The sequence below is a fragment of the Miscanthus floridulus genome, chromosome 6 (assembly GCF_019320115.1).
Source record: "Miscanthus floridulus cultivar M001 chromosome 6, ASM1932011v1, whole genome shotgun sequence".
Classification (NCBI taxonomy): Eukaryota; Viridiplantae; Streptophyta; class Magnoliopsida; order Poales; family Poaceae; genus Miscanthus; species Miscanthus floridulus.
The window spans coordinates 27,251,224-27,265,639 of record NC_089585.1 but is presented as its reverse complement, the minus strand read 5'-3'; the positions used below and the strand labels follow the sequence as shown (position 1 = coordinate 27,265,639).

General features: G+C 44.7%; 1 protein-coding gene across 1 annotated transcript; it reads left to right on the top strand.

The window, feature by feature from the left end:
• The first annotated feature begins 9,247 nt into the window (after positions 1–9,247).
• Positions 9,248–14,130, top strand: LOC136461916 (protein EXECUTER 2, chloroplastic-like). Its single transcript, XM_066461283.1, has 11 exons — positions 9,248–9,629; positions 9,707–9,823; positions 9,951–10,016; positions 10,318–10,424; positions 10,527–10,608; positions 10,724–11,443; positions 12,008–12,128; positions 12,201–12,352; positions 12,429–12,503; positions 12,623–12,715; positions 13,581–14,130. Exons 1-11 carry the CDS (start codon positions 9,378–9,380, stop codon positions 13,680–13,682), a joined length of 1,887 nt encoding a protein of 628 aa, XP_066317380.1. The 5' UTR covers positions 9,248–9,377; the 3' UTR covers positions 13,683–14,130.
• The last annotated feature ends 286 nt before the right edge of the window (positions 14,131–14,416 follow it).

Below are 14,416 nucleotides of genomic sequence, written 5' to 3'. Positions count from 1 at the left end.
CACAAAGGCTTCACCATTTTGTTGTGAAAGATGCCATTGGAGTAGTTCTTGAGGTGGAGGGATAATAGAAGATGTAGAAGCTCTAGGAGTTGGTTGTTGCTGCTCAATAGCGCAACCTTGCTGCTGAACCTATTCAGAGCCTTGCTGCAACACCTGCTCTGCTGTTGTACCTTCGTCTTGTACCTTCTTGTTGTTCTTCCTTGTCTTTTTCAGAGCAGCAAATTCCGCCTCTATTGCACGCCCATGAGTGATAGCAATCTCACACAACTCATCTGACATACTACCCTGCTGAGAAATCTTTGCGAATAAGTGTGCAAGGTTTGCAAAGCGGAATGCTCTCTTAGATTTCTCTGGCATTGTAGCTATTTGAGCACCAACTTACAACATAGATACAAAAGTTGCATTCTCCTGTGGTGTCCACCTTTGAAGAATGTAGGGGTCTTTGATTTTTTTACCCCCTTGTCTATCAACACTTTTAGAACATGGCAGCAAAAAATTCCATCCTTCTGGAATTTGCAGCATTGACAGCTAATTATAGCACGCTCTTCATTATAAGTAACCTCATACAGCCTAGAGCCATATCCTCCAACACAATCTTCAATAGGGCTCAACCGGTACACATTTGGATATACTTGCTGATAGACGTACTGTGCCATCTTCTGAAGTTTAGCGCAAAACCTATAGTAAATGTTCCTTGTGTACACCTCAATAGCATGCTTCTCCAAAGGATACCTTGACCATGGTGGAGGCAACTTTTGGTCCATCCTGCAGTCCTGCTTATCCTTCGCTACATCGATCTTGTCCTGGATTTTCTTGTACTGGTGGACAAAATCCAGTATGGAGTTATGTGGATTCGCATATTTCTTTAGGATGGCATTGAAGCTCTCACTTCGCTAGGTCAACTGCAAGAATGGATAGAACCTATCCATGAAGTAGGCAGGAACCCAAAGATGCCTGATTTGAAACAAGTTGCGGAGGATTTCATTTTCAGTAGCTCTATACTTTTCTATCATACCTTGCCACCTGCTCTCAAACTCTTCTGGACTTAGGCTATGGTTCACAATCTCATTGTACTTCTCCAAGCCTTTTCTTGATGAAAAGTACACATCAAGCCTTGACTCAATCTTTGAAATGATGTGCCAACAGCAACATCGATGCCGGGTAGATACAAAAACTGCCCTTATCGTTGATGCTATTGCCAAGTCCTGGTCTGTGATCAAATTGAGAGGCTCCAGCCCATTCATTGCTTCTAGAAAGGCTTGGAACAACCAACAATTAGAATTTGCAATTTCATTTCTCAAGAAAGCACAACCCACTTGAATTGATTGTGCAAGTCTATTAATTGCTATGAATGGAGCAAAAGGCATCTTGTGTATATTGGTGAGGTATGTGCTATCAAAAGAGATGCAGTCATTATAAGTCTTGTATGCGACTCTTGCTGCACCATCTACCTAGAAAATATTCTCCACTTTGTCATCAGCATCTAGCTTAACTTTGAAGAAGAAATCGATGTCTTCCTTCTTTAGCTCATTGAAGTAAGATAGTTTAAGACATATCACTCCTCGCTGCATGTGCCCTTATCCCTGCCCTTAAGTTGCTCACATGCTTCTCATGATAAGGTATAGAATGTGCAGATCCATACAGCTCATACATGAGCTGCATCATCCGGCTCGTTTCCAAATTGCAATCATGCAAAAGGGTTAGTAACTACACTTCCTCTTTTGGTATTCCGGCATGTGACCTTAGAAACTTAGCAAGCGATGGTTTGTCCACTAAGCTATGGTTGTGATTAGCAATAAATTGCTTCACAAACCACTTGTTTCCATTGAACTTGATCAACATCCTTGCTCTACAGCTCGTGTACTTCATCTTCTCTCTTTTCCTTTTGATGCTTATGCACTTTGCCTTTTTCCGTTTTGGTTCATCCAAATCAGAACCACTACTTTGAGAGGTACCAATCTCAACATCATCAACTTCAGTGATCTCTTCATGAATACCCTTGCTCTTTTTACTTTTGCCTACCTTGTTGCACACAAACAAGACTTTGTCAAGTTCCTTTGTAATGGCTGACCTCCTAGACGTTTCGGTTCTTATAGAAAATCCCCTCCTTCTAGCATATTCATTGTAGCAAAGCTTAGCCTCTTCGATTGTATCAAACATCTTTCCAACATATGGCTCGTCGGGTGAAGAAATCACCGCTAGGAACTACAAGTCAACATCACCAACATCAGCCTCTGTAGCTTCTGTGACACCAATAGCTGCCACTGGTTCAACTTCATTCTCGGCAGCAGCTGCCTCTATGTGTGTGTCTTCTAAGGAGCATTGCAGTTCTAAAATTGTAGGCAGATCTGAGACTGCATCATAGGTACTAGGTACCTATGTACAAAACATAGGACTTCTTGTCTCAACAACATCTTCGAAGATATCATATGCCTCTATAGGAAGCTCATTCAAATCCATAACCCTTTTGCCTGCACATTTGAAACAAGCAATTACATGCTATCTTTCAAGCATTTTATTCCAAATTATTAGGCAACTACTAACAAAACTACTAGTACTTTCATAAGCAAATGACAATGCATTTCAAACAATCTGTCCATAACAATCAATAGGCTTACCCTTCTTAATTTTCTAATTTCTTTGTTCCTTTTTCATTTGTGATTGTTATTGACAATGTGTACATAAAAAAGAGAAACTTCAGTGAAGGGAGAATCATTTTAGAAAAGAATCATTTTAGAAAAGTTCTATCATCATCTATATGTATTATTCCTTAGCTTGTGCACAGTATAAATAACAGCTATGGCTCAACATCAATTTAGGATGAAACCTAACATAACATTGACAATGACACTGCAGTCTATGTATGTAGAACAAACTAAAAAGCTTGGAAGTCTACATAAGCACTTGGATAGTTGACAGTAGCACATGAACATATCGGGTTTATTCTCCAAATGTTTCTATGCAAGCAAGTTGTTATAAATTGTTGGGCAGCTGGTATAATTCTATTTAGCTCTAATATGCTCTTTTTCTGCATGTTGGACAACAATGTTGATAACACGCTTCTGGAGGTGCTCGTCTTCCACTAGACACTAAGCACCTCGAAAGTGAGCTACATCGAATAGTTCCGTCAAGCACACCCTAAGGAAGAACTCAAAACAATCCACGTTTTACATCCAGAATCCAATAATGAGTACGAGCTTATAATACTTAGTCCATTTTATACAACAAGAGTTCTTAGAAATTATTTATTACAATAGTAGAGTTCAGAGTATGATAATTAAATAGCGAAATGTAAATAAGCATCTAGCGAAAATGATACAAGGATCCATCTGTGCTCACCAGAAGAATCCTCCACACAAGAGCTACTCCTCAAGCTGCACCTGCAACAGAGGTAAAATAAACCCTGAGTACACAATGTACTCGCAAGACTTACCCGACTAGTGGGAATAGTTTCCCGACTCTCAAGAATATGATAGGCAATATGGGTTTGCTGTTTTCTTTTTGTTTATAAAAAGCATTACTAATAGTTCATTCTTACAGTCAAATTTTATTAACAGTCATGATAACTTCATTAGCTAACCATTCTAGGTAAGCACCTGTTCTGTTTTCAAGTAAGGGTTGAGCAATCAGAACCATTTCACTATCTTTTATTTTTCCAGTTCTTACTATGGTGCTAGACCATAGCCAAGTCATACCGTCTCATGGAAATGGTGATTCACGAACCAATGTATCCTAGCTAGGTATTTCGAAACACACGTCTCGTTTGTACCCCAGGCACAAACAAGACCAACCCATTCCACTCCTATCACGGGGTCCAGGTCCCCGTCTAAACTTAGACTCTAAGCCCTCACACTTAAGACCCAGTCTTAGTATGGTGTTTAGACCTCTACCTTTCTCCGTCTCCAATCAGTCAGTCTGGAAAGAGCCGGAACCCACGATAAGAGCGTAACCAGCCTTCCTGCTCCTATAAGCAAGTATGCGCTCAGGATAATAAGTTTGTGATCTGACTACTATCCACAGCAACGGACGGTCCTTAATCGACAAGAACAGATAAAACAGTGTAACCAAGCTAAGCCCCGTTGGCCACGGGACATAACCTGTTACACCCACCAATATCCAGACCATATCCCTGTCCGGTCTCTATTTTTCCTTTTATTATTTTATTATGAGAGTAATAATAATCACCTACTATGAGTAACGACAGATTACTCACGCTATCGAAAACCTAAGCATAGCAGCTACTCGAACCTATACTAGTAGGACCCATAGGACAACTATATCTATGCATGTGGTTTTCATAAATTTTCTTGTAACATAAATGCACATCACATATATATATTTAGTGATTATAAAAAAATAAGGGTTATGCACCGGGGCTTGCCTTGGGCAGACGAGGTGTCAGCTGAGTCAGTTAGTGGCGGCTCTAGGACCTCCTCTTGCACGAGAATCTCCTTCTCGTACACCTCGACGATCTCCTCAAACTCGCGATCGCCGATGGTCACGATCTCTACCAACTCGTTCTCTATATGCATGCGATGATGATGCAACACTTAGCATTTAAGCAATGGCAACTCCTAAACTAAGAATACATATACTAAGCTACTAAGCTAGTTCTAATAACTAAGGTACTAAGCTAACTATCATTTTTACCAAGCAAAGTGTTGGGTTCAACTAATCAAACATCTAGCTTTACAAATGAAGAATATATCTTTATTTCTACTAATGATTTAATGTATATTTGAAACAAGAGCATTTAACTACCCTAATGCTTAGTCTATTCTAAGGCTACAAAAATTATAGCAAGCACATAATAATAGAATAAAGCTACTATAAAAATTTCAGGACTAAAGCTCTCACACATTTACCACAAAAATTCCTACAATATTTAACCTAATAATATTAAGCACTCTTAAATAATTTAATACTCCTGGTATCAATATGTATATATATGAACTAAATACACTAACAGATAGAACACAATTTTAGGAATCTAACAAAATTTGTTTCACAATTATTGGACACCTATATGATTTTATATGATTTACCAAAGATCAGCTCAAAAATTAAATTAGAAAACTATTTCTAATTCCTTATGAAAAAATGAATTCTCCCGCGCGGTCCACACGCGGGCCCACGCGACACATCCCGCGCGCACGACGGCCCACGCGGGGGAAATCCCGCGTGCGCTAGCGTTTTTGCAAAATAGACCTCGCACTTCTCCTGAATCACAACTAAGTCCTAACGCTATTTTCCCTCTCTCAAACCTTCTCACTTAACCCCCTAGACTTTCCCTAATTCGCTCGCGCGCACCTTCGGTGACCCAGCGCACGATGGTGCGGCGACCGGTGACACAGTGTGGCTGCGCCGGCCACCAGGGACTTGCGACAGACCACTTAACGGGCCGGTCACCATGTTTGACCCAAGTGTCTACGCTAAGCGGCGGTGCGGGGTAACACGACTGGCTGAGGAAGGCTGCAGCGGCGCGCGGCCATCTGCGACGACAGCGCCACTATTCTGGTGAGCTGGGTAGCTACATGCCTAATTGGTTAGCGTGTGAGCATCAAGAGGCTATCCTGGTCTAGGCCAAGGTGACAGTTGGGGCGGTGGATGACGGAAGAGGGCTGGCCACGTGCGGCCGAGTCGTGCAGCGGCACACCGTGGTGGCACGGGCGCGTCTACGATGACGGGGAGGAGGTAGCGGTTCCGCTGGCGTGCGCAAGGTGGAGAGGGAGGCAAGACGATGCTAGTGGTGCAGGTGAATTGGTTCGGGAGGGATGGTAGGAGGGTTGCTCTTGTCCATGACCGGACGCGGCCTTATCGGCACGGCGGCGAGAAAACTCTAAAATTGGAGCTTGGCCATGCATGGTTCAAGACTGGGTAGGGTCGGGCAGCGAGAGGACATGATGGTGAAGATGTGGATGCGTTGAATTGAATGGAGGTGATCACGTGGTGGCCAATTGATGGCGTGGCTCGACGGCGGCAACAGAGGGAGAAAAGAGAGAAAGAGAGAGACGGGGTGCAGTAGGTGGGCTCGGCTCGTCCCTGCCTTGGCAAAATGCGGTCGGCGTGAACGTGGAGGCACACGCGCAGACGCTATGGACAGAGCCCTCTCGCCCCCGCTGTTTCCCTTTTGGAAACAGTAGTAAAATTTCTTTCCTAAAATGGAGTGTGGAGTCGGATGGGGTTTCCTGCACGCCCAGGCAGCAGTAAAGTCCACGATGATTTCGTTATAGCTTGACGATTAGCGGGTAGTTGAACTTGCTATGATACGTGTACTATTTCTTTTTGAGTTAAATGCACCAGCGGTCCTCGAACTTGTAGGCGTGTGTCACATAGGTCCATGAACTTGGAAAATGCATTTCTGGGTCACTAAACTTGTTAAGTGGTGCACCGCAGGCCCATACCAGCCACGTGGACATTTTTTTGCTGACGTGGACATTTCTTATTAAATAGGTCTGCGGGTGTCTCGTAGACAAGAATCGTTCGTAGTTGGACTGGTCAGGCAGCCGCGTCTCGAGTCGTGTGGGCAGGGAGGGTTCGAATCCCTTCGACGACGCATTTTTTTGGTTGACGCTATTTTGCATGGTACTGGCGTTTTTGCATGGCACTATGACCGTGCGGGTGGGTCGTGTTTACGCGCGTCGCTGGCTTGCTTGCTCGCGTACGCACTGTGGGATGGCCCGGCGTGATCGGCCGCCACAGGGCCGGCCCCGCCGCATCCGCGAACTGGAATCATCACCCGCGGCCGCCACGGCCTCCAACGTACCCATCCATTTTCATCGATTTTGGTAGCAGAGTCCACGATTGACATGTGGCAAGAAAAAAAGAGTCAGCTCACCTGGCTTTTGTTTCTCTCGCTCGGCTCATGTCTCTGGCAACAGACCCGAGCAACGTAACCACCGTTCGGTCTCCCAAACGAACCGCACCAGGGTTACCAACCCACCAACCGTGAATGTCTCTGGCCTGCCGCGCCTGTTCCTCGCTTTACATACATAGACATGTTCTAAAGTAAAAGCCTAGGCTAGGATTCGCGGCTATGTACATTCGTGAGTGCGGTTTAAAAGGAGCGGGGATGCAAAGCGACAAACCGATGGTCACCACGGGCTGCTGCACGCTCAGTTGAACGATCCGATCGGTACGTATGAAAGGTTGTGGTGTTCACTCATCGTCCTCCACTAAGGCCCCGTTCAGTTACCAAAAAATTTTGCATAGTAACTATCACATCGAATCTTGCGGCACATGCATGGAGTACTAAATGTAGATGAAAAAAAAACTAATTACACAGTTGGTCGAGAAATCGCGAGACGAAACTTTTGAACCTAATTAGTCCATAATTAGACACTAATTATCCAAATACAAACGAAATGCTATAGTGAGCCAAAATCTAAATTTTTTTTGATCTAAACGCACCCTAAATAAAGCTTACCCCATCGTACGTGCCGTCATCCATCGTACGTCGGGCGGGCGACGCTGCGTGCCCCCGGGCTTTGGATTTTTCCAACGAGCACTCAGGAGCCGTGTATCTGTAGCTCCGCGGTTACTGGATGAGCACGGGGGAGGACTGGAGCAGTGGTCATCGGTCGTCACGACCTGCGTCATATCACAAGAAGTTTAACATGCTGATGCTTATTACGACCATGCACAGGTTTCTCTCAGACACCCTTGCCCATGCGCTGCTCGTCACAACGTGGGGCATGCAACTTGACGGCTTGTGTCGTACACATTGCACAGCCATGCCTAGTTGGCTCTCGTCACAAAGAGAGAAGCTAAAGCCTTGTGTTGGTTCACCTGAAATGCTGACCATGCATGGGTACGTATTGGTCGCTTAGCTAACAGCATGCACGCATGTGGGCGCCGTGGTCATGCTAATGAGATACTTCACGCGGAAGCCTGTTTGGGAGGACGCAAACCAAACAATCCCCGACCCGCCTCGACGCCGGTGAGCCCTTCCTGTCCGGCCGAGCGCGCGAGGCCACGCGGCAGCAAGCTTCTGAACAGTCGGTCAAATATACAAGCTGAAACTCAATCTTTGGCTCCCTCAAACTCTCAAACCAGCCCGATCCAGCGAAAGGTGTAGTAACAAAAATTGTAGAGCTAGAAGCGATCTACAAGTTTGTTTACATGACTTTGGGATTATTCAGTTCGGTTTGCAAACTACAGACCTCGGCGCGCCAAGTACCGGCTGCTCCACACGGTGCGCACACACAAGGGCGCCACCGACGAGTGCTTCAACTGCGTGTACCAGCGCGAGGACGAGGTCGGCAAGGTGGGCGTCTCCCTGCTGGCGCGGGAGCTCATGGCGGTGGCCGGCGACGCGCTCAAGACCAACATCACCACGCCGTAGATGAGTGCGAACGTAAAAACGAGCAGCAAACACGTCTGAACGGCGAGCCGTGAGCGGCAGTAAAAATTTTCGCAACAAAATGAACCCAAACAAACCGAGCAGCAAGCCCGCGACGCGCCCAAACGCGAGCAAGCAAGCCAGCGACGCGCGTAAACACGACCCACCCGTACGGTCACAGTGCCATGCAAAAATGCCAGTCCCATGCAAAATAGCGTCAACGAAGGGAATCGAACCCTGCCCACACGACTCGAGATGCGGCTGCCTGACCAGTCCAGCTACGAACAATTCTTGTCTTGGAGATACCCGCAGACCTATTTAATAAGAAATGTCCACGTCAGCAAAAAGTGTCCACGTGGCTGATATGGGCCTGCGGTGCACCCCTTAATAAGTTTAGTGACCCAGAAATGCATTTTTCAAGTTTATGGACCTATGTGACACACGCCTACAAGTTCGAGGGCCGCTGGTGCATTTAACTCTTTCTTTTCTATAAAGTAGCAGGGGAACAATTATACTACTTCCAAAGAGGATTTTTCGAACATTAGAAGGAGATTAATTCCCAATCCCTTGTATTACGTCTCAAGTGTACAACTCGTTAAACCCAATTACCCAATGTACAAAAGTTTTTTTTTTTTTAATTTCCCATGAAATCTGTGGACAACAATTGCAGCTAATCTATAGAATAGAAGGTGAAAAAAGAGAGAGAAACCGTCCATCATCGATGGTCGATAACGAAAAGGGAAAAAAAGAGAGAAGCCAATGTCGGGCCCTGTTCAGTAGCGTGTGTGGGTGAGACCGTGAGCGAGCACAGAAACACAACAACACGCCAACAACGCATATATGGGCTGGGCCCCACCTCGCCCCTCGCTCGCCGTTCGCCACTTCGGCGTTCCCAAATCCCAATCAACTCAAGCCGTCCTCCTTATCTGAATCGCGTGCCTTCCAGGCTCCAGCCCTCTCTGCCCGCTTGTGCCCCACGCCCGGCGCCCGTCCCGCAGGCCGCACGCACGGCCCACCGTCCCCCCCTCCCAGCGCCATGTCCCCCGCGGCCACCGCGTGCGCCACGCCGGCGGCGGCGCGCCCGCCCCTCAACACGGTCCCGACCCGCCTCTCGCCGCCCTCTGCCGCGCGCCCGCCATCGGCCACCCCCGCCCGCCGCGCCTCCGGCTGCTGCTTCTGCGCCGCCGCCGCCTCCTCGGCATCGTCGCCCTCCACCTGGGACTGGACCCGATGGAGCCGCCACTTCGACGAGGTCGGCCAGGCCGAGAGCTACGCGTCCCTCCTTCAGGTAATCGCCATTTCATCGTCTTGTAACCTCTAATCGAACCAATCTGATGAATCGCTCCTTCTTCTCCGACCGCGCAGTTCCAGCTGGAGGAGGCGGTGGAGAACGAGGATTTCGCGGAGGCCGCCAAACTCAAGAGAGACATCATAGAGGCCACTGGAAACGACGCCGTAGCCCACGTCATGGCTGAGCTAAAGGTCCGGAACTGCTTTGTGCTGCCTGACATTCTGTTCCATTACTTTAATTGAGATGTTCATCTTTCCCCACCTATTTGGAGAAAAAGTAATCAGTAATGGTTGCTCTTGTCCTTCTAAATTCTCGCAGAGTGCTATAGAGGAGCAGCGGTACCAGGACGCGTCCAGGTTGACAAGGCTTGCTGGGACCAGCTTGGTAATTGCCTATCCATTACTGATTACTTTTTCTCTGTACCTTTTGATTGCGCCATATGCATTCAGGGGCAGAATGATTTGCCTTTTAAAGTCACTTATTGCACATCCCATCCTAACCAAACTGTTTATATGGCAAATCGCTAATCTTATGCTAACATGGTAATGGACCTAATAAGAAAGCATGACCCATGATAGATGATATTGCTCCTTGACCTTTGATTATTTGAAGAAACAGGTATCACCAGCCAAAACCATCCATTTTCATAAGGAAAAGCTCTGGATTCTAACCATTTCCATTTCAGGTAGGTTGGTGGGTGGGATATGCTAAGGACACTGATGATTCCATTGGGAGAATCGTAAGAATAAGCCCTGGTGTCGGGAGATATGTGGCCAAGAGCTACAGCCCAAGGTGCGTCTCTCTCAGTTTGTAACTTAATCTTAAAAGTCTACATCAGACAAGCGTCTAATATATTGTACAGTTCCAACTTACCAAATACTTGTTTTTGTGTAGGCAATTGGTCACTGCATCTTCAGGGACTCCATTATTTGAAATTTTCCTTGTCAGAGAAGATGACGAGACATATACAATGAAGGTGCACTGATCGAAGCGATTTCATCTTTATCATAATCTTTACACAGTTAAGAAAAGTAGAAGGAAACCTCTGTTGTGCACAGATTTGATATTTGTATTTATGAAAAATTAGACAGGTGGTACACTTGCGACCAACAAAAGGAACTTCAGGTGCATCATCCATATCATCAACAATAACAGAAAGCCCAGCAAAGGTAGAGAATGAAAGTTCATTAGAAAGTAGTGCTATATCTGATAGTATTACAGAGGAGGCAAACACGGATACTCCAGTAAAAGGAAATGAGGATGCTGAAGAGAAAGGGCAAGATGTTGGTAGCAGCAAGGATAGTAGTGTCGAAGGATTAAAAAGTGTTTTGAATTTTTTTAAGTCTCGAATTCCAGAATTCAAAGTTCAGGTGATAAATGTTGATGTGGCTGAGGAAACTGAATTGGCTGCAAATTCGTCCGAAGAATTAGTGCAAGATAATGTGAAGAGTACTCCAGAAAGCTCATTGGAAGAGCGAACCACTGAGGAATTTGAGCAGGAGGAAGATGTTCCTGAAGAAGATATGGATGAAGAAAGTAAAAGTACGGAAGTCAAGCTTTTTATTAGTGGAGTGGTTCACAATAAAGAAGATGCTGGAGCAAAATCATATGTTCGAGTTCCAGCTGAAATAAATAACATGGAAAAAGACTCCTTTGAACTGTACATTCCTGGAAAAGATTCTGATCGTGATCTGGCTGAAACAAAGGCTGCAAAACAGAAAGTTGCAGATATGGCTGCTAAATTAGCCTCAGAGCTTATGCCGTCTGATGTTGCCAAGGCGTTATGGGGTACAACCAAGAGTACTTCAAAGGTAGGAATGGCATGGGTTTAGCTATACTATACATGTCTGCAACTTTGAAAATTTCGTGAACTATGATTTATACTCATGGTGCATCAATGCTTGTTCACAGTTGGATGAAATCTTATAATCTAATTACAAAAATCCTGAAATTTTGTAAGGCATTAAAGGCACCCAGATCCTAAAGGTGCTTGTTTAGGAACTTTTCAAGTCTTATGTGATGTACAGCTATATCAGTAATCTTGCATGCCTTTTGCCCTATATATATAAAAAAAGGTCAAGAAACTGGGTGGCCTGAGCAACTGGCTGGACGCTTGTTCCAACAACCTGATGGTTTCTGGATTTGGAACCTTAACAAAAAGAACTAGTAATTACTATTAGCACCAATTGGTATTCATGATCTTATTATTTCCACCGTAGACTGCATTTTTTTCTGATTCTATGCTGTCAAGATCACCTTCCAGTCACCCATTTCATCTTATGCCAGGTAGCTTCTCTTATGCTGTCTTTCGCCATCAGTTGTCCATACCATGTTCTTGCAAGCAAGTTAACTGACGGATGGCATTGTAACTGCAGATAAATAAAGAAGTTCAGGAGCTTTTAAGGCTTACATTAAGCAAGGCCCGAGTCAAGCTGACCGAGAATACCATTTTTAATCGGATCATTATGGACACTAACAGCACGGATCCATTTAATGGTAAAGTTTCCCCAGTTAAGTTGATGATCATTTCTTGTATGATCTAACAGTTGGATTGCTGGGCTAATGTAGGTCTCTATGTGGGAGCATTTAGTACATATGGACCAGAAATTGTGCAGCTCCGTCGGAAGTTCGGCCACTGGAATAGTACTGATGACGTTGAGTTTTTCGAGTATGTCGAAGCAGTAAAGTTGACTGGTGATCTGAGTGTCCCTGCTGGCCAGGTTTGCAGCTTCTATTTTCTAAAAAATGATGTCAATCAGGCTCCCATGATATTCTGCTGATCATATACTGTCACAGATAACGTTCCGTGCAAAGATTGGGAAGGGCAAGCGACTTGAGAATCGGGGCGCATATCCAGAGGAATTTGGTGTGGTAATTTCTGTCTGCAGATCTGATTGTTTGAAAGATGCTTGGATGATGTTATATTCTGAGAAGTGAAAGTCGCATGCAGTTTTTTTTTCATTCTAATTATACATTCGTTTTTTTCCCAGATTGCCAGTTATAAAGGTCAGGGCAGAATAGCTCAGCCTGGATTCAAAAATCCTCGATGGGTGGATGGTGAGCTGTTAGTGCTCAGTGGCAAGGTAAAGTGAAATACCTATGGTGGTTCTTTTCATCTGTAGTCAACATTCCTGAAACTGATAACTAAGTAGTACATACAGGCATAATGTACAATCTGGCAGGCCATAACTTACAGTTTGGTCTGTAGTGAGATTACTTGGGTTGGTTTTTGGGAACTTGTAGAGTAGGGAGTTGGATACAAACTTTTTAGAACACCAATTTATGTCACCAGGAGGCATGCTTTAAAATACTGAATTAACTGAAGAATATTATGAACTGTCTTCACTAAAGGAAGAAACTTGGAGATTTGCCATTATGAAAGTTGGGCTTTGGACTGAGCAATTTTGTATGTCATTGGAGAATACTGAGTACAATTCATAAGAGAAGTGGCAGTAGTTTGGAAAGTAATAGCTCATTTGTAGGTCATCTAGCAAAGTTTGTCTCAGAGATCATTTTTATGGAACAAATGACTCCATTTTCCCCCATTGTTTCTTAGGCTAGCAATTCTAAAAGTGCCTTCCATTGGTCTAAAAGATGTGATCCTGATACACCACGTTTTTTTTCTGGTATTGTTGTGCAAATTCGAAGAATTGCATGAAATGTTTACATAGCAAAACCAGTGTCCTTCATTCCAAATTCTAAGTCAGTTTTTGTCTTTTTTAGATACATAATCATTCTATGTATCTAGGCATAGCGTATATTTTGGTGCGTAACAAAAGCTAGTTATCACTAAAAAATCAAAACAACTTACAATTTAGAATGGAGGGAGTAGATCCTGCCAGTAGATTTTGAACTGTTTATGCAACTTGCAGTTTCGGTTGTGTCCATCATTGGATCTGGTCTAGTTGCAAGATTGCTCTTAACAAGAATGCATATTTTATTTTGTAGAGTACAATTCCACACCTTGGAGGCGCAGAGCTTGGTTTCCTGTACAGCGTACCTGAGCAGAGTTTTCTGGTTCTCTTCGATCGGCTTAACCTTCCGGAGTGATGAGACTCCTAGAAGGAGCAGATTCCTCACATGTAGGTTGCATGAGCGCGCAGAGGCCAGCCCCAGTCCGAAGTGATCGAACAGGTCTGCGGGCCCTTTTTCCATGGTCCTCTGGGCTTCCTGAGATGCCTGCTAAAGTGCCAATCGGCAGGAGCCGATCTGCTGAACTCTTTTCAGAGTGCGAGGGAAAGCTGACCTCGTTGCTGGTCTAAATTAACGGATGAGCCTTAATATGTTATATAGCATGGTATGCTCCCTAGTGACGCAGTTATAGCTGTATTGGGTATGAGCATGACAGTTTTGTGAGTTCCCCCCCTTCATCGTTGATTACAGTAAGCTAGGATGGAAACCAAATTAAATAAAATCGTTCTGGTGTATCGTGATGTTACAGATATAATAATAAAACCAGGCAAATAAAGTCTCATGATTTATGATGACCCATTAATCAGTACGTTCTCCACTCTTGTAATATGGTCGAGATACCTTACAGCCTGAGCAAGGCTTGCTCGTAAACGATCGTAACCAGCGAGCAGTAAATAATCCACGATACGATACGGCCTCCCGAACAAAAGGAAAGTGAAAATGAAACAGAATCAGCGTCTTCTCGTAGGCGTATAGCTACCCAAAAAAAAAGTACCGCTGCAGACAGGGCGATTGACTTGTGGAAACTCCGAACAAGAGGAAAGTGAAAATGAAACGGAATAAGCGTCTTCTCGTAGGCGTAGCTACCAAAA